At 40.2% G+C, this 23,034-nt stretch overlaps 1 protein-coding gene across 2 annotated transcripts; it reads right to left on the bottom strand.

Annotated features, from left to right (window-relative positions):
• Positions 1 to 311: 311 nt before the first annotated feature.
• On the bottom strand, positions 312 to 20,916 carry LOC117826252 (glutamate decarboxylase 1-like). Of its 2 annotated transcripts, XM_034702189.1 has the most exons (16): positions 20,803 to 20,909; positions 18,750 to 18,806; positions 17,066 to 17,203; positions 15,150 to 15,392; positions 13,328 to 13,418; positions 6,880 to 6,992; positions 6,469 to 6,584; positions 5,955 to 6,034; positions 4,986 to 5,040; positions 4,761 to 4,877; positions 4,614 to 4,678; positions 4,420 to 4,498; positions 4,067 to 4,216; positions 3,821 to 3,928; positions 3,570 to 3,659; positions 312 to 2,316 (listed from the first exon to the last, which is right to left on the bottom strand). In XM_034702189.1, the coding sequence occupies exons 1-16, from the start codon at positions 20,876 to 20,878 to the stop codon at positions 2,143 to 2,145; spliced, it is 1,752 nt and encodes a 583-aa protein (XP_034558080.1). In that variant the 5' UTR covers positions 20,879 to 20,909; the 3' UTR covers positions 312 to 2,142. The 2 variants fall into 2 exon arrangements, with proteins under 2 accessions (XP_034558080.1, XP_034558079.1); XM_034702188.1 differs by lacking the exon at positions 18,750 to 18,806 and having other exon boundaries at positions 20,803 to 20,916.
• Positions 20,917 to 23,034: the final 2,118 nt, after the last annotated feature.

Here is a 23,034-nt window from a genome sequence, read left to right on the forward strand (position 1 = left end):
TGTTTGCAAAATAGCATCAGAGAGACTCTGATTTTTAACATAGAGCTGCTTTATTTGGTGTTTTTTAAAAGCTTTGATGGTTTTCTTTTCAAATAAAAAAAAGGCCTTAAAAAGTGTGATGGGAAAAGACACTGGTTGCTATCATTTTTGCCTGTTTTGCGTAACATTTCTCTCCTAGAATCTGGTATTGGATCAGTGCATTGATTGTATACTTGTTGATGGCTGATGTTTTAGATCATATGCTTGTCTGTTACAAGTGTGTGAGAGACTGAGACTTTGTGTGTGTGATTAAATAAGTCAGAGTTAGTTTTCCCTTCAATAGACTTTATTTAAAGATCTTTTTCTGATTCTGTTAAAGTGCCGACTGAAAACCTCCTGGGAATTGTTCCCTTACAGCTGGCTTATTTAAAAAACCAGATTGGTCACATACAGGAGCCACATACAGTACACAGGTTACCTTAAATATGATTTATACAATTGTTCCATTCACATATGGTCCCTAGATACCGTAAATACTTTGTTATTATAAGTCTTATATAATACTGCCATAGTACACATCCATTTACAATGGAAGAAAGAAAGGTGAACATTGTGCAAAGACATAAACAGGAACTCTGTATACAAGATATCCCACTGAGCTCCCATAACACTGAGAATACAGGTAATATGTATTACAATAATATATTATATTACAGTAAATGCATTAGGATTCAAACGGATACGACAACCCTTTCATTACAGGCTCTATAGGAGAGTACATTCTCACATCCTTGTGCTTTCCTTTGAAATAAAAGACCGGCATGACTGCCATAAGGATTAAAAAGACTTCATTCTTAATCTCATCAGAAGGCCAGTCAGTCAGTCGTCTCTAAACATTCAGTCAAAAAGACTCACAATCACAGAAAGAAACACACCATAGAAATTGCATCGCAGTCAAGGGTCAAAAGGTCACATTTTACAAACACCTATAATCTATAAGAAGGTCTATAATATGTAGGACGATGGATTGCTCTGTTCCCGATTCTTTCTTTGGCTGACAAAATCACTATAAATAAACTTCCTGTGATTACATTACACATGTATTACCGTGTAATACACATAAAGATACATTTACAATAAAATACCTGAATCTGCAAACAGTGGAAATGCAATAAATATTTGTTCTTATATAATCAAATGTCTTAACAATGCTATAAACACACATGGTATCACATGATTGCATGAAACAGATAACGAGCCAGCGTTTAAAAGTCGTCACAGACTGAGGAGAGCTGCAGACATTTTTAATCTTAATCTAAATCTTCTACGAGGGAAAATATTGCAAATTTAGCTGACAAGTTTTTTCTCTCTCAGTTTGACACATCGGCTACCTATGGTGTGCACATTGGGTCATACTGAGCTTATTTTATCACACTGCTTGCCTAAAATACATGACAGGATACACCTGGTGTGCAACATAGACACACACAAACAAACGCACACACACACACACACACAACAGGGGCATGTACACTGCTTTATGTGAACTGGGATTAAATATAATGTACAGCTTGAAGCACCTGTCATTCAATTTTGTGTAGCAAACGTATGATACAGCAGAATAACTTTATTAGTTTCTCATATTTTTAATCTGTGCTTTTCTACCTTTAAGTGTTTGTCCAAAAACTCACACACACACACACACACACACACACACACACACACACACATACACTCAGGCACACGTACACGCATCAAAAGACAAACTACATTACTGAAGAAAGTAGATCACACACACATTAAAAGAGTCCACAGCACACACATACGTTTAAGAGTGTTTGTTGTGCCTGGAGCCTTCAGATACTTTTATATATTTTGTCTATCAGAGGAGCTATGATGGACGAGCGAGTGCTAAACTCACAGTCTCTCTCTCTCTCTTTCTCTCTCTCTCTCTTTGTTTCTTTTTCTCTCTTTGTTGGTTTCTCTTCCGTTGGAGAAACAGTCAGAATGCTTCAGGCAAAAATAAACGGGACAGAAAGAACCGTAACACGTCCTGTTATTAGTCTGTCTGCAGCACTGAGAGTGTTTCACCTCCTTAGATTTAAAACAGATTAAGCGTGCAGTTCCACCATGTTGCCACTAGAGCGGCGCTGTCCAACAAATCTACAGGTCCTGACCCAACCTCTCAATCTCGTCGATCAGGAAGTCGATGTCGGACTGGGTGGCGGCAGGGTTTGAGACAACCATACGGAAGAAGTTGACTTTTTGGCCCTGAGGCTGGTAGCCTATCATGGTGGTCCCAGACTCCATCATCATGGCCTTGATCTTTGGCGCCACCTGGTGGAGGAAAAAATAAAACAATTAGTGCCTTGCATTCCTTAAAAGGGTTGTAACCAGCATTTCTTCAACAGGAGTAATTTCATGGACAGAAGGATTGGACATAGCCTCTTATTATTAAACAGTGAAGGAGACACCACTGCTTTAAAAAATGTCTGATTGTATGAAACCAGAGTGAAGAATGACCCTACCTCTGAGGCGATTCATTAACTTTGTACAATCATTTGATGATCTCACCTAGTTTAAATCTTTTTTTTTTAGAAGCAGGATCTTCATTTATAAATTATTGTCTCATTTTCAATGTAAAGACAGTGAAGAAGAGAGTGCTTCAGGGCATGACCAACTGTAAATGGAAAGTTGCCATCCCAGTGATTTGTCAGCTGGAATAATAATAAGTATTTGTTTAACCTTATTAAGGTGAGCTGCATAATCTACTTTACAAACATAGCATATAAAACCTACACCTAAATATCTAGCTTTACTTTCCAAGTTGTGTCTTTAATGTCTGGACCAACACTGACTGCAATAGTTTGTGGGGGTCGCCTCAGTTTTTTAATTGAAGTTTGTGACATCCAGTCTCCACCTTAAAGTGTTTCCAGCTTAAGCACTTGGAGGATTTTTAATCATGCATCATCAGCATAACAGTTGAATGAGATGTTATTGTGGAGCATAATTTGAGCTAATGTATACACAGAGACAACAGAGGTGGACCAAGACTTTATTTGTTAGGTGTGCCACATACTGTCTGTGCAGTAAGACACTTCATTATGTAAAAAGAGAATCCCTCTAAGTCTGTTCCAGAAATGTCCTCCCTAGACTAGACGGGAGGGAACACTCGGTATCCACACCTTTGTCTCAACAGGGACTGCCTGCTCTAAAAGCAGAAAGTGGTGATTGCTGAAACACCGAACTCCTGGCTTCAAAAGGTTTGCACAAACCATTTGGTGATGTCATGTTAGCTATGTCCCCTTCTCTTTTCCATTTTTGGGCTATGCATTAGACAAATATTAAACCAGATACATTTAACAGCTGGTCTACCTCAGGTTGGCAATCCTGTTTTTCTGAAACAGAGAATGTCTTCTGACTAAAACCAATGTCTCTATAGATTTGAAAATTCCCCTGCAATAATCACACTGCTGACTGACACTTTTCGTCACACTTTCAGTTGCTTTGCTCTCTTTTAAGCATGCACAGAACTTTGTAGTTAGCATTATTATCATTGTGTATTCCCTGAGTTCAGACTGGTGTCTTACCCTGTGGAGTTTCTCTCGCCGCTCATCACCATGAGGCATTCCTCTCAGGCTGGGTGGGATGTACCAGAAGCAAACATTGGTGTGCTGAGGCTGCAGACAGAGATCAATACAGTTACTACACACACAAAGTTACACACCTGGAGAGTGAAACAGAGGAGAAAGAGCTAGAGAGTTACTGTTAAAATGATGGAAAGCATGTTCATTTGACATTTAAAGAAGAGTCATTTTAATAGAAAACCATGAAAGCTCACCACGCCATCAAACACCATCTCGTATCCCTCCCTGTTCTTGATCTTGTTGTACAGGTACTGAGACAGGTCCAGACACTTATCAATGTGCTGCTCAAACCCGATGGTGCCCTGCAGGAAGAAAACAAAACTCAGTCAGCAATAATATCCACATGAGTTTAAATGTAGACCATCTGTGTGAAGAAAATCATATCAATTATTTAAGACAATTTATTGATCAGAGAACATTTCATAGTTTAGCCATCTCACCTTTGCCTTCCACATGAGCCAGAACTTAAAGATATCAACGTGTCGGCCGCACTGGATGGCTTTGTCCCCTGTGTCATAAGCCACATCGTACTGTTTGTCTTGTTGGAAGAGGTAACCAGCACACATGGAGTTACAGCCAGACAGGATTCCCTAGAGACACAGAGTACACACAGTCTTAACCTTTCTGTCCCGTGACGTGTTAGCACTTTGTAAAGCTTTCACAAACTGCTCTGGTAATAAAAGGTGACATTAAAATCAACAGGTGTACAGGTGAATTTTCAAAAGAGGAAGCTTTGGTGTTGTAACACTGCAGGCATAATGGATAGTAGACATTGTGTTCGTGCTTCCTGTACCTTCTCTCTGACCAGGATGGCAGAGCACTGCAGAGGGACACCCATCATCTTGTGAGGGTTCCATGTGACAGAGTTGGCCCTGTTGAGATAAGTGGTAATCAGGAAATATGGTTTGGCTCATATGTAATATGTCTTGATGTTCTGAAGATGTTTACATAGCATTACAATGCAGTCATCTGTTTCCATGTTCTCACCTCTCCACCCCACTGAGCTTGTGGCGATGCTTCCTGGACATCAGAAGTCCACCGCCCCACGCTCCCTGAAGAGGCAAGGACACGGTTCAAATACTATTCTGCTATCACAAAATGATTACAGCAACTGATCCTGTGTGTGGTACTTACATCAACATGGAGCCACAGGTTGTACTTCTCACAAATGTCAGCGATCTCATTGATTGGATCAAACGCTCCATACACAGTGGAACCGGCTGTAGCGTTCACAAAGAGTGGATGGTAACCCTGGAGAAAAATTAAGACATATTTCATCACATTTTTTGGCACATGTTGACCAAAAAGTGACAGCAAATACACACACAAAAATAAAAACAAGAGATAAATGACACTGACCTTCTGTTTAGCATCGATGATCTTGGCCTCCAGATCTGCAGGAATGACTCGCCCTCTGTGAGAACATAAAACATCATAATCTTGCACAAGGTCTAAAAAAGAAAAATGAATACATCTCCTCTTTCCAGGGCATTGTGCACAAAGATATTCAGCACATTTACTGTATAATCCTTTAGCATTTTTCTTCATTCACATCTCTTTTTACCTGCCTTCATGACATACTGCTAATGCACCTCTATTAGTTTCTTTATGCCAGCTCAATCTCAGGTATAGTCTTAAAGTACAGATACTCATGTTCAGAGCCTAATACTGACAGGCAACAGAATCATTATGAACACCCTAACCCCAAACCACAAGGGGAACTCTAAGGTCCTCTTCCCAGGGTTTTCCAAGTTTACCTTGGTCAAGCTTAAAAACTTGAGATCTTGTTTTAAAGTTTTAAGCGGCTAAGCTTGAGAAAATCTCTCAATTAAAACCTGAGCTCTTTGGACCAACAGCTTAAAACCATCTGTTTACACACATTTTAAGACAATTTTTATGTGCTCATCCTCTTTGGACATTACGCTCTATGGCTCTGTGTTTCTTGGCTGTTTGACGGTTGACAGTTTACTTAAAAAGGCAACACAAATCTGCATCAGTTGTTGGTAACTTGTCCTACTTTTGTGCTCCTTTCGCCGATCTGTGAATGAGATCTGGTCTCAATCATGAGAGACACACTCGCTTTACAGATACCATAAGTGGCTTTGTCTTCGGTCTTGGCATTTAATTACTAAACCCCAAATATATAACACAGTCCTGCATTTTGTCAGGTATTTCAAGGGAAAAAGTCTTCAACTCAGGTCAGTGCGGTGTCATTCTTCTCTCCTCTTGTTTTTATGAGCAGTTTTATGCTGTATATATCTCACTGTTTTTTTCTGGTGCATGAAGGAAACACTATAAATCAAAATAAGAATATGTTGGTTCCCATACCTCTCATCTGTGCTCAGCAGGATCACGTTCTCTGAACCAAAGCCCAAAGCAGCTCCAGCCTTCTTTATGGAGTAATGGCTCTGGAGGGACAAGACAGGTCTTACAATTCATCTTTTCCATTGAAACTACAAAGGCTAAAATTATCAGGCTAATATATTCTTTAGCTCACATTTGCTTTATTTCACAAGGTCAAAGGTGTAATTCTTAATAGACAATGAAAAACATTTAAAAACACAATATATATATATATATATATATATATATTATAACACCATTGCACATGGGTTAGTCTTATTTAAAGGCCTCAAACTGCAGCCAGTGAGGTGTGCTGCCTGCTTTTTAAGAACACATAAAATAGTGTGCCTGGTGTGTGTGTGTGTGTGTGTGCGTGCGTGCGTGCGTGCCTGCGTGCGTGCGTGCGTGCGTGCGTGCGTGCGTGCGTGCGTGCGTGCGTGCGTGCGTGCGTGCGTGCGTGCGTGCGTGCGTGCGTGCGTGCGTGGGTGTTCAGACGTACATGTTCAGAAGTAAATAGGACGAGGCGAGGAGCAGCAGTCATGCCCTTGGTCTTGACCTCAGGGAAATACTTGTAGCGTGCGATCATCACGCTGTACATGTTAGAGATAGCGCCGCCTGTTGAGTAGAGACACACATCAGAACCTTGGACAGCAGTAACCACACACTGATTGTGTTACAGTCAGGAGAAAATAATGGAGTCAATACAGCAAATAATTGTGATATTCTGTGATCCCTGTGATATGATACAAATTCACATATGTTGTTTAATTTGTGTTGGACACTCAGCCATCTCCACAGCAAGAGCTTGGGTCACAAGCAGGAGCATATCCAGTGGAAGTAGTTAATTAGCATTGTGATAATATTGCTGATTCCTTAACATGTTAATCGATGATGTCATTTGTCGACTAACCTGGTGAAAAGATTCCGTCTCCCTCGCCGTCAGGCCAGCCAATCATCTCTCTCATTTTCCTCAGAGTCAGCTGCTCCATCAACACAAACACTGGTGCAATCTCATAGGTGAACCTGTCAATCACATCACAACATTTATCATTAAAGCACGTCCATCAAAATTACTGTCGGCAGAGTCATTAAAACCGCTTTGTGGGAAGGAATAATAGAAGAACATTCTTATGCAGACACATAATTGCAGATTAGAAAGCAGCCAAACATACTCATTGGTTTTTCATTGGCTGTTTTATAATTCCATACACAGAGCGCAAACTGGAGCTTGTGCTGACTGAGCTAATTAAAAAGTGTCTGATAGCAGTCGGGCAGCAAACATTCATATTCAAATGCTTCCTAAAATCACTCAGAAGTTTAATTAAAGCACACAAAGCTCTGATGGCTATCTGTCAATCCTGCCAATCTGCGCTGCAAGCCTGAATGGGACTGATGTGATGGCTGAAGAGGATTTTCATGTGTGTGTGCGTGTGTGTGTGTGAGTGAGCCAGGAAGACAGTGTGTTTTAAAGAGATAACAGCCTCTGTTTGACCCTAAAAATTCACAAATTGATGATGACACCATTGTTGTTAATTAAATTCTTTCATGAGGAGAAAAGGAAGGAGAATAGTATAAGGGAAAAATACTACTAAGGAGGAATTGTTAGAAACATGAAGACTGATTAAAATGCTTTAAGTTACTGCTTAACGAAAGATAAAATGAATCTATCTTGGTCATGTCCCTGTGGTCTGAGTATAGATGACACCCATCCCAAAAAAGCTTACTGAAAACAAACCAAAGGTTGTAACCAAGCAGCAACCTCCAGTCTCAAAATATGAAGCCCATACCACTGTACGGGGGTGAATTTTTTTATAACTCGACGATTCAATAGATATTAGGATTGTGAGTTTTGCCCATTTAAGGACATGACTGACTTGACTGACAGGAGGGAACACTGTAGCTGTTTGGTGAGGAGGCTCATTGCCTGCCTCTTTACATCACACTCAGGCTGTTTTCTAAACGGCCTGCTACATACTACCTACGAATGTAGTAGGCAGTACTACATACTGCTTTTGAATTTAGTATGTAGTATGACTGTTCTGTTGGATCTGGTCTGTAGTATGCTGGACCAGACGTCACTGGATTAAAAAGTTAAGAAGTGGTTTTTATGTAATTTAATAATTTCCACAGCACCTAAAAACCGAGTTTCCCCCGTAAAAAAAAAGGAAAAAGAAGAAGCGGAACGAACGCTGTGCATTGTGGGAAACAGTATGTGAGGCAGACTGGTCCGATGCAAAATGGGAAATTTTCTCGAATCAGGAGACATCCGGGGAGTTTTGGCATACTGCAGATTTTGCTCTTGTTCACATACTACTTACTACATACTGAATTTTGGCCAAATCAGTACGTAGTGCTAGTATGGTAGGTGGTTTTGAAAACAGCCTAAGTTTGATTGAGTTCCGCATTTCCAATATGGCTCCCGCTGACGATTGGCTTCAAAACAGCGCTCAGGAACAGATGGGTGACGTCACGGATATTACGTCCATTATTTATACAGTCTATGGTTGTAACCCAAATGCTGGCTTAAGAAAAATATCTTCCAGAGCAAGAGACTCTATATCACGCATTAAGCAAAAAGGACTGTGCTTCAATTTGCTTTTCAAGGCATGACCTCAGTCTTCAGTTTCTTATCTCCTTTCCCTTAAAAATAAGAAAAGATATGAAAAAGTTGAAGAATTTCTCAAACAACAGCAAAACTTCTAGAGGGGCAATAGTCGATTAAATGTGTCGCAGAGAGCTCAACTCTCTGGCCCTGGCCTCTTTTGGCTGACAGTCTGATTGTCTCCCACACACCCTCAGGACTGATCCCTGTTTGTCCTGCTCATAATGAGGCCAGTTATACAACCCTCCTCCACTCCCACCAGCAGCACCGACACCAGTACCATCTGAAACAGCATTAATATGATCTTCACTCCCTTTTGGATTCCTCTCTGGGTCCAAAGAGTACCGGAGTGCTTCAGAGTTTGATTTAGGGAGGCGTGGAGACGGAGGCTGGGAGGAGAGGGAATTGTGGATGTAAAACAAAGCAGTGAGGAAAACAATGACAGGAGGAAACAAAGGAGGAGAAGGGGGTGACGTGAAAGCAGAGCAAGGACAGCATTAAAGAAAATAAAGCAAGACGAAAAAGATGCTGCAGAAAACAGGATTAAAAAAGAGAGGGAAACGACAGAAAGGACAAGAAGTGAGGAAGTGTATGCACCCAACACCTATCAGTAACGCTCAGAGAGAGGATGGAGGAAGATCTGATCTGTCCCTCATGCTGAGAAAGACACATTTCCTTAGAGTACTCAATCTATATATGTGTGTATATATATGATCATGAATCTGGAATTTGGGTTACTGGATTTTCAGCTGTGAGGCGAGTGTTAAGAGGAGTCAAAATGTGTACTCATTATGATGCAGAAAACAACATGAGATACAAAGGACTGTGATCCTATGATAGCATCTGCAGTAATGATTTCAGCAGCACCTTATCTTAACAGCCAGGGTTTGGCACAGATACTCATGCAGAGGGAAAGCATACTGTTTGTCAGAGATGCTACAATAAAACAGCTTGCATGTAGCCAGTCTGTTACACATGATATAATGCAGAGTTAGTCGTATAATAATGTTGGATAATCTGTAAACCTTTCCCCAGAACATCATCATGGATTTAAGATGCACTTGAAATATGAAAGATATGAAAAGCATATCGTTGCTGTCGGGCAGAAACCTTGTATCTCCATATTTCATCATTTTTATTTTTTGCGTTAATCAATGCATTGGATCTCCTTTTATGCAACTCAGTAGGCTTTCTAAAATTTCACAGATTAAAAGTATTAAGAGCTTGTTGTTGAATCTCTTGCAGTGTTTAGTTATGTGAAAAAAAATGTACATATTTTTTTACTTCCTGGAAAGCAGAGGTTTCAGGGATACAAGGTTTCTGCCAGTGACAGTGACTATATGTAATTATGGGCAGCTGTTCTGATTTGGATTTTCAGGGGTCCAATCATTTCAGCTTAAAACCAAATCCAAAGATCTACCATAGTGCTAAATCTTGCCCTTTTTGTCTGTGTTTCTATGACTACAAACAACCCACACCATACATACCGCCTTACTCCTGCATTTATTCCAGTGAGGTATAGATAGCAATCGAGCTATAAACAGGAGGCTGCTGAAATAGCGTAGAAAAAGACATTTTTCTTGTGTAATTGTTCGTGGTGGGAGCTCAGCCACAGGATGGATTTGAACGCAACATTAGCTTCTCGTCAGTACACCCGATCAGATGGTGACCGCTGGGCTTCGACTATGCACAGAGCGGGATGAAGCCACAGAGATGACTAAATGTCTTGTTTTGAAATATCTTACTGGCTTAAACTGAGAAATATTTTGTTCTTTGATAAATTAAAATTATGCTAAAAAAAAAGAGACACATTATCCTCCTGGATGTTTTAATTTCATTTTGTCTGAAATTACATGTCAGCTATGGCAGCAAAGGCACAAAACCAGTGCACCTTTTTAAAATTCTCCTTCTCCCTGTGAGTCATTTCACGCTGTAATGACAATAATGGTGATCATTATCACAATCAGAGCCAATCATTGGTCTTTTCAGGGTGAAAATTACCCCTCAGTCACCTGCCTGTCTCTAGGGACGGCCCCTAAATGCCCTTATTATCATCATCAAGGGCACTCGATGTGTGTGTCTGTGTTCATTGTGTGTGTCCACATGTGTGTGTCTGTGTGTATGTGACTAACCCTCTGACCCCTGAGCACATTCTCCTCTCAGTCCCTCAAAAGGAGCACTGAGTCAGTCTAGGTCCGTAGGGACATAGATCCAGAATGAGGCTCCACGGGGAGCTGCAGAGCCAGTTTCCCCTTGGTGACAGGGTTTTCTGTGCAGCCGGAGGACATTGTGTGTCAGTGTGGGGCCCAGCTGGCCTATCTGCTAAGACCAGCTCACAATGAGCCTGCAGTCAATGGACTGGAAACCCTGGCTGCTGTATCTGGGACAGCCAGAGCTGGTGTGCGTGTGTGCGTGTGTGTATGTGTATGTGCGAGTGTGTCATTATGAAAGTGTGTGAATTCAATGGCCCTGTCTCTTCGGGCATTCTTCCAACCCCGGAGATGAGATGGGAAAGTTTTCCAAAAAGGAGGGGGCGGTTTGCTCAGCTAATGTTTTTAGAAATGGGATAAATTAAGTGTCTCAATTTTCCTTGAGCTCTTGGTTTATTATCCTCGCATTGATCTTTTCTTTGGCAGCAGGACTTGGGGAGAGAAAAGCAGCTGCAAGGGGATACTGAATGCTAAATTTGTGTTTAGGAGAAATGTATTTGGTTCTTTGTGCAGTACTTATCTTGTTTGGCCTTCCTGCTGTATGCAGGTACTGTTGTCGTTTGAGGCACATTTATTGTACTTAAACATTTTAGCGACTGATTTAGATTGATCTAATTCTCCTTTTTAATAACATCAGTTTTATTGCCTAATGTCTTTAGCTTCATCATCTTCATGCCTTGTTGTTTTCTTGTCATTTCATGTTTTTTCATACTTAAGATCAGGCCTAAAACCAAATCATCTTTCATTTCTTTTGTAAAATGTACCTGAGAAAAATAAAATGTGTTGCTTCTCTTTGTCTTACATTATAACATATTTTTAGGGTTTTGACAGGGAGAAAAAAACAGGCATTTGAGATGTCTCATCAGGAAAATGAAGTCATAGAAACACAGACGAAATGTGAAAGATTTAACACTTCGTAGATATTTCATGGATTTGGTTTTGAGATGTCTCAATGAAAAGATTGGATCCCTGAAAATCTCAATCAGAGTACCTGTCCATTATAATCACATATATTTTTCAAAAATGGAATCCACTACAGGTCCTTCTCCATATTTAAAGTACATCTTTAATCCAAGATGATTTCTGGGGGAAAGGTTTACAGAGGAGCAGTTCTGCATTGGTAAAATGAAGGTCCTGTGATATAATAAAAGACTAAATCATTCTGTGCAGTTTCACTTTCCTATTCCCTTAAATTCACTCTTTTTCAGAGTGTGGTGAGCACATTTTAAATGTTTAATATTCTTGGAACAACCTTCAAAATTATTTAAAATCATGATCAAAAACCACAGTGTATCATTCTTCAACTGTTTTAAGTGAATGTCATATTTTATCATGTATTTTATGGGATTTTCTCCATTTTCATCATTGCTTTTGCATTTGTTAAACTTCCTCTGTTTTCACCTTGTATTTTGTATTTTGTTGTGTAATTGTGTTTGACTTGTGTGTCACTCAACGTCACTGTAAATGACAGTAACCTCCTTGAATTTTCCAGTTTAAATACAAATAAAGGTTATAATAACAGTAGATCAATGATCTCAGACAAACAGTGATCACTGGTTGCAGCCCTGAATATGTGTGATGTTAATTATTTCCACTGGATAGTTGAAACATTCTCAGGTAGTAGATAGACAAAAAGACGTTTGACGATGTTCCTCTGACTTTGAGGAAAGTCTGTTGAGCTGGCTTCACTATTATTAGAAGTTTAAAGACCAAATGTCCCACATGTCACATGAGCCAATAACAATTATACTCAGTCTTTAAGTTTTGTACATTTTGTCCCGTGTTGGACATTTTAGATACTTTTATGAGGTCCAAATATCAGCCTTAAGATATAATTTTGATGTGTTGATGTAAACTGCAATGGGGAAATGGACAAAAAAATGGTGTGTTCACTCAGTCCTCCACTGTGAGTACCTATACTGGTTTAAAATAGGCTTGTGAATGTTTTTAACTGTGTGTGTGTGTGGGTCTGTTTGTGTGTCCATATCCAGTGTTCTCATAATGCATAGTATTATTAGTTTTAGCACCATGTTTCTCACTCTATGCAGTAATCATAACACAGAGTTACATCGTTTTTTACAGGAGGTGTGTGTGTGTGTGTGTGTGTGTGTGTGTGTGTGTGTGTGTGTGTGTGTGTGTGTGTGTGTGTGTGTGTGTGTGTACCCGTGTCTTTGATGTGGTTCATGCCCTCTATCAGACTGGACCACCATGTAACTGTGACCTGAGATCAATATGCAATCTAACTACCCCTGAGGCCGGGCTGCTTCCATATACAGCACAGCATAGTGGCAGCCTGCCGTCCGTCAATAAAGCGTCTCTACAGGACAAAATAAACACTTTATATAACCGACCCGTTGCTGAGAGGAACACCATGAGAGCTATGGGTTTATATGAAACTGACCGGAGGCTATTTCCAGTGGCCTACAAACATTTCTCAGTTGATCCGTCTTGACATATAGGGGGGATTCCCTTGTATACATAATAATCATGCCTCATACATGAACTCAAAAAAGGGTGATTGTGCTGGTTTATGTTTTAGAACTTACATGTTGGTGTTAGCGGTGGAGGTGAGCCACTCTCCAGCGAGTCCGATGATGTCCAGACCAGAAGACAACTGGTTAAAGAATCGAGGGTGACCTGAACACAACAAATAAAACACAAACTCTCTTAATGCCTGATCTTTAATCAGAGTGTCATGGTGTTAGGCTATATATTAAGAAATAGAAATAAAGCTTTTAAAATGTAAAATATGATATAAAATGAAGTTTTACTTGTTTTTATTAAATTTTCCTCATCTTAAACTCATCTATAAATGCTTTTTGAACATGCTCTTTTGGAAATCAGCACTTTGAAAAAAAGCCTTTTGTGTTCAAGGACTCATTATGTGATTCACCTCTGTCATTCAAAGTGGATCTATATGTGAAACTCAAACTGGAACAGATTCACGTGGTCATGTCAGGTCTCTAGCTTCCTGTTCGTTGTGTATTTTGATTATTTTTGTGTATTTTATAGGCCCATCTAGCTATAGCAATGTATTTTAGCTTAGGTTTAATTAAGGGATATAAGGACTTGACTGACCACTATGTTATAGAGAAGGAGAAACAAAAAGAAACAATTAAAAGAAAAAAATGTTCTTCAATTAGCTTTCACATGCATTCCTACTCCGTGTTTGTATTCCCCTGGTCAGCCACGAAACCTGAGGGACCTGACATAGCAGAGTTCAGTCTACCATAATTACACTGGTAACAAGGCTCTATGACAGCCCGTTAGACTGTAAGGTACCTGCACACACAGTCACCGTCAACATGCCTCCAGCATAAATGCAGTCATGGGTTTAACCACAGAGTGGAAGTGGAGCGGTGCTGCTCACATCATAAATATCTGCTATATAAAGCTGTATGACTTCTATAAAATATCTAATGGAATCACATGCACATTAAGTTTGTTTTCATCACAGATAAATGTAGTATTTTAGTAATAATACATGAGAAAAAAAAAAGAAAGACAGAGCAGATTCATGTTTCAGGACCATGGACAGCTCCTCCAGTTCAACTCCATAAAATCAGTCACCAAAATAACACAAAAAACTATTTCCACATCTCCGAAAGAAAAGTGGAGCTGAGTTGTAGACACTGTAGACTCTGCGTGATTTATAAAACCCAGGGGACAGTTTGAGCGCTGTCGTTTTTAACAGCTTGAAACAGCCGTGTTAGGATCCCCTCAGGCAACACTCGCTTTAATAAGTGGAGGGGAGAGAAAAGGGGGGATGTCAAGAGAATTACCAGGGGGACAATAAATAAGGCAGTCATTGTAATGGGCTGTACACTAACTAGAAACAGCTTCTTCTCTGTGGGTTTGACTTGAAGGGAACTTCAGTCGCTATTTATTTCAATTACAGTGTTGAAGAAGGACACATTTGTGTTAAAGTATTACACAAGCAACCTTTGGAGATGTAAATATAATACAATTGATGTATAATATTATTTTCTAGCACTGATATTAAGGGTTTGTTTTTTCCAATAATGTGTATGACAGTGATAAAATAAGACATTTTTAATAAATGAACATTTTTATATATATATCTTTGAAGATTTAAACATCACAGAATTACTTTAAAGTCATTTTTAAACTCTAGTTTTATGTAAGTGTTTCCATAAAAATGTGTATGATGATATGTATGTTGTTTGTAGATTTAATAGTATATTCTGAGCTGAAAGACTTTTAAGTTATTGGTCTTGTAAAGCCTCACATTCCAGCGTCCTTTCATCTCACACATTAAAATAATATCCAACCTCATGAATAATTCAAAGAGCTGCAGCTTGTTAATCATGTTCCCTCAGCTTTGCCTTGAAGGTGTCCCATGCTTACCTGTCCGGACTCCATACTTCAGCGTGTCCCTGCAGTCCACCAGGATCTGCTCCAGGGATTCTGGCTGGTCTGACAGCTCCAGGTTGAATCCCTCCATGCCCTCCAGCAGCTGGTGGGGGTGGTGGAAGTCCAGAACCTTAGTGGAGCGGTCGAAGGTCTTCTTCACGTAATTGGTGAGGATTTCAACGATCTCCAGCAGAAACTGTATGGTTGGCTCCTCTCCATTTTTGGCTGGCAGCAAGTCTGAGAGGGGAAAGGATTTTTTGTTTAGAACATTCATTTAAATATTGAGCCTACCAGAGGCTCCTTCCATCTTGCTGAGCATGTTAAACCAGATATGTGATTCAGAAACCTGAAATCATGTCAGCCACTCCATTATTATTTTCACAGGTGTCTGAAACAGAAGTAGGTTCTTGCTTTGACCAAACGTAAATCTAATTAAGAATATCAATACATCAATTGCTAACCCAACACTGGCTACCTGTGTATCGGAGGATTGATTTTAGAATCTTAATCCTGGTTTATAAAGCACTAAATGATCTTGAGCCAAATTACCAGATCAGATCTGTTTGTGCGTTTTGGGGCAGACCCTTAAGGTCCTAAAGCAAAGGTTTACTCATTGTTACCAGAATCAGGACCAAGCTGGGTGAGTCAGCTTTCTAATGCTCTTCAAGTGTTGAACAACCGAGTACTTGAGACTTTCTGAACCTGTGAGATCATTTAAAACAGGTCTTTAATCTCAACTGTCACAACAATCACTTTTGCTTTATTTTTCACTTTTATTTCACAAATCATTTTTAATTTACAATATTACATTAAATATTTTGGTTTATTCAGCATTTATTTACTTTGAATGAACTATAGATTTGTATCTAAATGTTTTTTTCTCTTTCCAAATTGTATTTAGGCCACACATCTTATCTCTGTCTTTTCTGATTTTATATAGGCCTATTTAATATTTGCATTTCACTGTCTTTTGTTGTTTAATGTCATATTTAATGGTCTTATTATTTTGAGTATATAAACCCTGCAGAACACTTTAAATTGCTGTATATGTGAATTGTGCTTTGTAAATCAACTTGCCATGCTAAGTGATGTATAATGTAATGTAGGCTTATCGATTTAAAAATGTTCCTTTTTTTGTTAACTATTAATGACATTTTGTCTTTAACATTCAGATGATGTTTTGATAATCTTTAAATAACAGTCACAGTTTTGAGTGCAATGTTCAAAGACCATCTTAAGGATGTTTTTTATTTAAATAATGTTCCTTTATTGTTAACCATTAATAAAAGAAGAACATTTTGTCTTTAACATTCAGATGATGTTTTGAGAATATTCTTTAGGCAACAAATTATTGAATGTTTCCTATAAAATGTTGCTATAATGTTACTTGATAACAAAGAAGCAACATTCTCAAAGCAACATGTAAAAAATGTTTTCAGTATGTTTCTGATGCCCCAAATCACAAAGGGTTTTATTTAAGAATATTCCAGTGATATTTCATTAGAACAAAGACTGAATGTTTTATCTTTCACATTCAAAAGATGTTTTGATTAGGCTACATTCTTTGGGTCACAGATTATTGAATGTTTTTAGAGTATTTAATCTAAGAACATAAAGTAAAGTACCAGCTGAGAACTTTTCAAGAACATTAAGGCACTGTTGTCACTTAACATTTTATGAATGTTTTTAGAGGATGTTATCCGAGAACATTCTGTGAACACAAATAAAACTTCCTGCTGAAAACATTACAGTAACATTCTCAGTAATATTAACAGAATGTTTTTGGAACACAGTATTGCAAGCTGGGAACACACAGCTCAAACGTTAATATTTCAATAAAATAGCTATATTTTGTTTTACAAAGTAGCCTATGCTTTATGTAGAAAGCGTGTCGCAGGTTGAACTCTCACCTCTCGCGAACAAGTTGGAGAAGTCGGTCTCGGAGAGGCGGAAGCGCGCGTCCCTGTCACTGTTGTCGCAGGAGAGCAGGTTCTTCTGGCCCGCGAGCCTCCCCTTCTCATCCAGGCTGTTGTTCTTCTGCAGGAACCCTAGGGTGTTACACGGCGAAGGGCACGAGTTATCACCAAACACCTCCATCACAGACGCAAAATGGATGAACAAAAATATTTAAATAAAAAATGAAGAGGAATTTTAAAAGATGAAAGCGTTTTTTTTTTTTTGTTTTTTTTTTAATAAAAGAGCTTTTTAGAAAATCTGTGGTGTCTTAAGACAAAATCCTGCGGTCTTAACTCTATAATGCGAAATGTTTTTCTGGTGGAGGGGATTCCCATGAAAACAATTTATGTGAACACACAAGCCAATACAGGGTGCACGCCCCACCCCATCACGTCACAACCACACCCCTGCCAGGTTGCACCCATGCCGTCCAGGGGCAGAAAACCCCGTAGTGGTTATGACCCAACACAGCCGATAAATCCATACCATGAAAAAGGGGTCTAATGAAGGAAGCACAGAGTCCCACGGCAGTCTGAACCCTCAGGGCCTGAGTGTTTTCATAGACCTCTATCTGCACGATAATGTATCTGGGATAATGTTCGAGCCTAATTGTGTGCAAAACACGTGGACCTCACACATCATGGTTAGGCTGTAGCCAATAAAATATTAAGTACTATATTTTCAATGAAGTCTAAATTCTCTTCTCATTAAATACTTAATTACACATTTAAAATCAATATGTGAGACCCTTTAACTGCCACGGCCTTTGTGTAGAAATATTTCCATTCAATATATTTCCATTCAACTTCCATTCCAGTCCATTAAAATGTCATTAAGACCAATCAAATATATCTGTCAATTTCTCATTCTCAGAGATGGAAATAGCAAACATGTTCGATCTCTGGGTTTAAGTTGATTTCTGACTTATCGAGCAGGCTTTGTTAAATGACCATTTATGAATGGCATTCATTTTTCTATGCAAAGCTGCTGGACACATGTCAACCCATGCATGTTTATCAAACAGTAAAGAATCACATTCCATCAAATGACAGAGGAATAAACACGCCTTCTGTGCAGCGTCATATCTGCTTTTCTCCTCTCAAGAACAGGCTGACAAAGACATTTCAAAAAGGCCTTCAGGGGGGAAAATGGCACATATTTTTTGAAAGAACCAAACACATAAATGGGGGATAGAAAACACTCCTTTATTCGCGAATGCGTTGAGAGAAATACTGTGGTGTAAAAGCTATATTTCCAGGCCTGTCAGTAGGGTTTTTCTCTCGTGGTGCTGAAATGGAGGAGACAGGGGAGGTTGAGGGGCGGTCGGGGGCGGTGAGACGGGGCTCTCATCATCAGACCTACAGGCTAATGTCCACTGACCTTTAGAAGATGGAAACGCACAGTGACAGTCGCTGTGTTTGTCCCGCTCTAACAGCCTTTATTATGGCCTATTTCGGGCCTCCATAACGGTCTACTTATTCAAAAAGGGGAAAAGTGCCACAGGAGTGCACATTACGATGGATCTTACCACAGCTCCTTCCTCAAACAGCATTTTCTTTTGTTATGTGTAAAAAAGATTTCATAAATACATGTTAGAATGGACAGAGTGGGATGTTTTTGCGCCGAAAACAAACTTACCACAAATCTTCATCCCCAGTTTCCGTGTGCATCCGTGCATCCACGCGTAATCGTTTGCTAAAACAGAATGAACGTTTGAGTTTGAGTTGGAGCAGGCCGCGGACTGCGAGAAGCGGCGGTGATGGAGAGAAAGCTGCATGATGGAGCACAGAGAGCACAGAGCAAGCGAGAAGCGGACGGCTCTTGGCCAGGTGTGTGAACCCCTCAGGTTGAATTTGTGGATAAATCTGTTTCTTATTATGTTTTGGCTAAATATTCATCTGTCTGTCGATGACTCATCCACATTTGTATTTACCAAAGCACCCACTAATCATGTCAGGATGAGTCTGATAACATTTCCGATTTAAGTTCAATCAATAAGCGCCAACAGAGGGCCGCGCGGCACATCCACGCCGCGCGCACACACCCAGCCAAGGGGCGGAGTGGAGTTAACGCCCGTGAAATGAGCTCACGGAGGAGGGCAGGAATTAATTGAGTGAAACACAGTATGTGACTGCAGCGAGCTGCTGATGTCTAAGGCCAGGAAGTCTATGCAGAAACTTATAGAACATAGTGTCTCTTACATACAGTGCACACAACATGCACACACACACACATACACACACACTCCCACGCACACATACACACAGAAAAGCAGAGATGGAGCAAAGGCAGAGCGAGGCAAGGCGGCGGATGAAGCTACACCTGATGGAAAACTTTCAAAAGAAAAACAAGTATTTAAATTCACTGAAGCCATTTCACTGTGAGGGGAAAAAAGAGAACAGCTCGAGGGACTGAGGCCAAGGCAGAACACACAGACAGGCGCGCGCACACACACCCACACCCACACACACACACACAGTATACAAGCCGCGAGGCGTGAGATGGAGCGTGGCGGAGAGATAATGGCAACATCCAGCAGCAGTATACCAGCAAGTCAGACACAACAACAACTTCTTTTTAATGGGTTGCTCCCGGTACAGAGTCACAGCTGAAATAACTCTCAGGTTTTTGTGGAGCTTTTTATTGACACCCAAAGGGAAATAAAAGATCAAAAATATTCGATATAGAGAAATATAAAAATTGAATCGCACATTGGCCCTAGGAACTGGATTTCCTTTGACACTCGGCTGAAAATAAGAACCTATAATTATATCTCTCGTTGCGCTGCAGATGGCTGCTCAAGTGCACATTAATAAGCTCCATTTTGTTCGCGCGACAAAGGCTTACAATGATGAATTAACTCTCAGGTTAATGTAAATAGGCTACGTGTGGACACTTTGGAAAAAAAAAATGCTGGAAAATATTCTCTATTAGCAGCTTCCTGTGCAGTTTACAGTGTCAAAGGCCCAGAAGCATGCTGGGAAGCGAGATAAGATGGAATATGAAAGAAAAAAATAGCATTAGTTGTCTTGCGTATTTTTTTTTGGGGGGGGGGGGGGGGAATCATTAAAAAAATGTTCCTCAAACCTTGACCTTGAGAGTGTTAGAGCGAATAAAGGGGGCAATTCAAATACAATAGGCTATATCTTCGATCGGAAGTGCCTTTTGGTTAAAAATGATTATTTTATTATGTGAAGCAATAGGATGATTTCATAAATAACAACAACCCTCATAGATGAGACGAGGACTTAATTGTGCATTATATATCTGGGCCAGGTCTGCTGCCCGGCGCGCTCCGCTGACTCGCAGGCAGCGACAGGCAGCTGTGATGGCTCTGTTTTTAACCGGAATGATTAACGACGGAGCCCACACAGCAAATGGCCCGGGCGAGACCAGCTTTTATCAGACACAGAAGGAGGGAGAGAGAGAGACAGAGAGAGAGAGAGAGAGAGAGGGTGACTGAGGGCTAGACAGAGCCAGACAGAGAGGTGCGAGAGGGTGAAAGGTTTTTGGGGTTTTTTTTGTCTTCCCTCGTGTTGCACGAGTGTCTCTGAGCAAGGCACCGAGTCCCTGTCACAGCCTGCGCTCTCCAGAGAGGGACAGCCTTAACGAGAATTTACCCCCTGGGGATCGATACTGGATTGGCGGTATTAGCTATAACAGACAGAAGAGGAGGAGTGTGAGGACGTACTTGTTGTCGGAGGTCTTAAATTGGCAGAGTTGGGGTCCTGTTCCCCGCCGCTGGCTCTCGGTTCAGACGTGGCCATCACTTCTCTTGTGGTGTCTGATCTCCAGCTGGGAAATAATTCAACTGCAAACAAAACGGTGCCCTGTTAGGAGAGGCCAGGTCAGACTATCAAAATTACACCTAATATTTGTTTTAAATAACAGTAGTCAGTTTCAGATGTGGGCCAGGGTTGAACCAGAAAATGATATCACATCCACTGTGCGTCACCGGCAGAGATTTATCACCGCAGGAGAGCTGGGTGGGCTATGGATCAAGACGCGCAATTTGGAGAGAATTGCGCACGACGCACAAGCAATACGCACATCAGTAGAAAAGGCTTTTGTGATAACAGAATGTCTCTGTGGGTACATTAATTTTGGAGATAGGCTTTGGAGTCAGATTGCAATAAAATATAGTGTTTCTGACGTTAATGTGCAGAAAATTTGTTTTATCAGGGAAATGGATGTATAGGAAATATATAATGGCACAATGAAGGAAAATGATTGTTGTCCTAAAATATCAGTCAGTCAGTCAGTCAGTCAGACGGTTAAAAACTGTAATTTATCATAAAGGCTTTTATTTAGAATGACGTTTAAAAAAAAAAAAAAAAAAAAAGAACAATCTACTCAATTTCATTATGATAAATCAAATAAACGCCTGACAGTAAAGCTTGAAAAATCAAATCAGACTAAAAACAAATGTGTTGTCTGATATTAAATGTTCACAAACTGCAGCTACAATGTTCACATTCATCATTAATCTATTAACTCAGCAATCGACGTTTAATTAAGTTGCACTTTGAACAAGAATATCCTCCTCATCAGTCAATGTCATCCTGAAATGAGGGACAGACTGAGCAACTAATGGATTCAGTCTGTCCTTTGCTTTAGACTGATTTCTATGAAAAAATCCCCATCGGATGACACATTTGTTTATTTATTCATTGTTTTGGGACAATAATTCCCTCAAAACATCTCCACGATATGTCCTATAAGACACGCGTGAAACAATCACCTGTCTGTGTGGAATATAGAGCCTATAAGTAAGGAGGAGGCATCTTACCGGCTCACAGGTTGTCGAGTCCAGACAAACTATAGATGTTCCAGTTGGCACCCAAAGGCGCGACAAGCAGCACAACAGTCCAGTGGAGGAGACGGAGGAGGAATACCAACAGAGCGCACTAATAAAATCCCATCCAGACGCGCGCGAGTGACCCTTTCTTTTCCCTCAAGAGTATTTTAAACCGTTATTTATACGTGGGGTTCGCGCTGCCCATTGGTCTCTATTCACGCAGGCATGAGTCACAGCCTTCCCTCCCTGTGACGACTAATGAAGCTTCCCTGACAGCCTCAATTCACCAAGAAGCCCAAACAGTGTGAAGGAAAAACACCAGTGACGTACACGCACTAAGCTGTGTGTGTGTGCGTGTCTCCAGGTGTGTGTGGGTGTCACAGGATGGAAGATGGAGACTTGAATGTGAAATGTGTTCTGATTTGGTAACATAGAAACTGACCTTGAGATAGGAACGTTTCTTTGATTTAATTGACAAATATATTCTGAATTTTAAACCTAGGGATGCTTCATAAGATGCTTTACATAGTAATTATCCTTTTGTAACATATAGTACAGAATAAAGCAGCCATCCATGCAGGTACAGACAGTTAAATTCACCTTTGAGATGACAGCACTGCATGCATCCTAATTCCTGACCCACACCCTTTTTATAACCTTGACATGGACAATAACACTGGGACATCAGAGTGAGTCCAGCCCGGCAGGCGTTGACTTTCTGTCCTCGCTGTCTTCCTCATTTCTGCGTCTGCTTCCTGCTCCACTGATCGAGGAGGGAGCAGCCATTATGTTCATTCAGTCACTGCAAATTGTTCTGCCTTTATCAGATATCCTCCTCTAACAAGTCATGCATAAAGACGACATATAAAGATGAGCTCTGCCATGTGATAACTCAAATTATGACGGCTGATGGCATACCAATAGGATGGATGATTTGTGTGTGTGAGAAAGAGGGGAATGCTAATTTAACCTTGAAATTAATACTCAGTGTGTATATGTGACAACATTATGCATGTCTGTCAGCCCAAATAGTGCATCCTCATCCAAAGTAATGCTTCAGACTTGTTTGGTTTTGTTTGTTCCAATCAATTATTTTATTGAGCATGAAGTAGGGTCAGGGTTAAC

Source organism: Notolabrus celidotus, chromosome 15, assembly GCF_009762535.1.
Source record: "Notolabrus celidotus isolate fNotCel1 chromosome 15, fNotCel1.pri, whole genome shotgun sequence".
NCBI classification, from domain to species: domain Eukaryota; kingdom Metazoa; phylum Chordata; class Actinopteri; order Labriformes; family Labridae; genus Notolabrus; species Notolabrus celidotus.

Bases quoted from the DNA above. Each gene is read 5' to 3' on its own strand.
- LOC117826252 (XM_034702189.1), bottom strand. From the start codon at position 20,878: ATGGCCACGTCTGAACCGAGAGCCAGCGGCGGGGAACAGGACCCCAAC. The intron at 17,204-18,749 runs GTAAGTTTGTTT...GTAACACCCTAG, and splicing joins ACTGGGGATGAAGATTTGTG to GGTTCCTGCAGAAGAACAAC. The intron at 4,878-4,985 runs GTCAGTGTCATT...ATTTTTCTCCAG, and splicing joins TCATCGATGCTAAACAGAAG to GGTTACCATCCACTCTTTGT.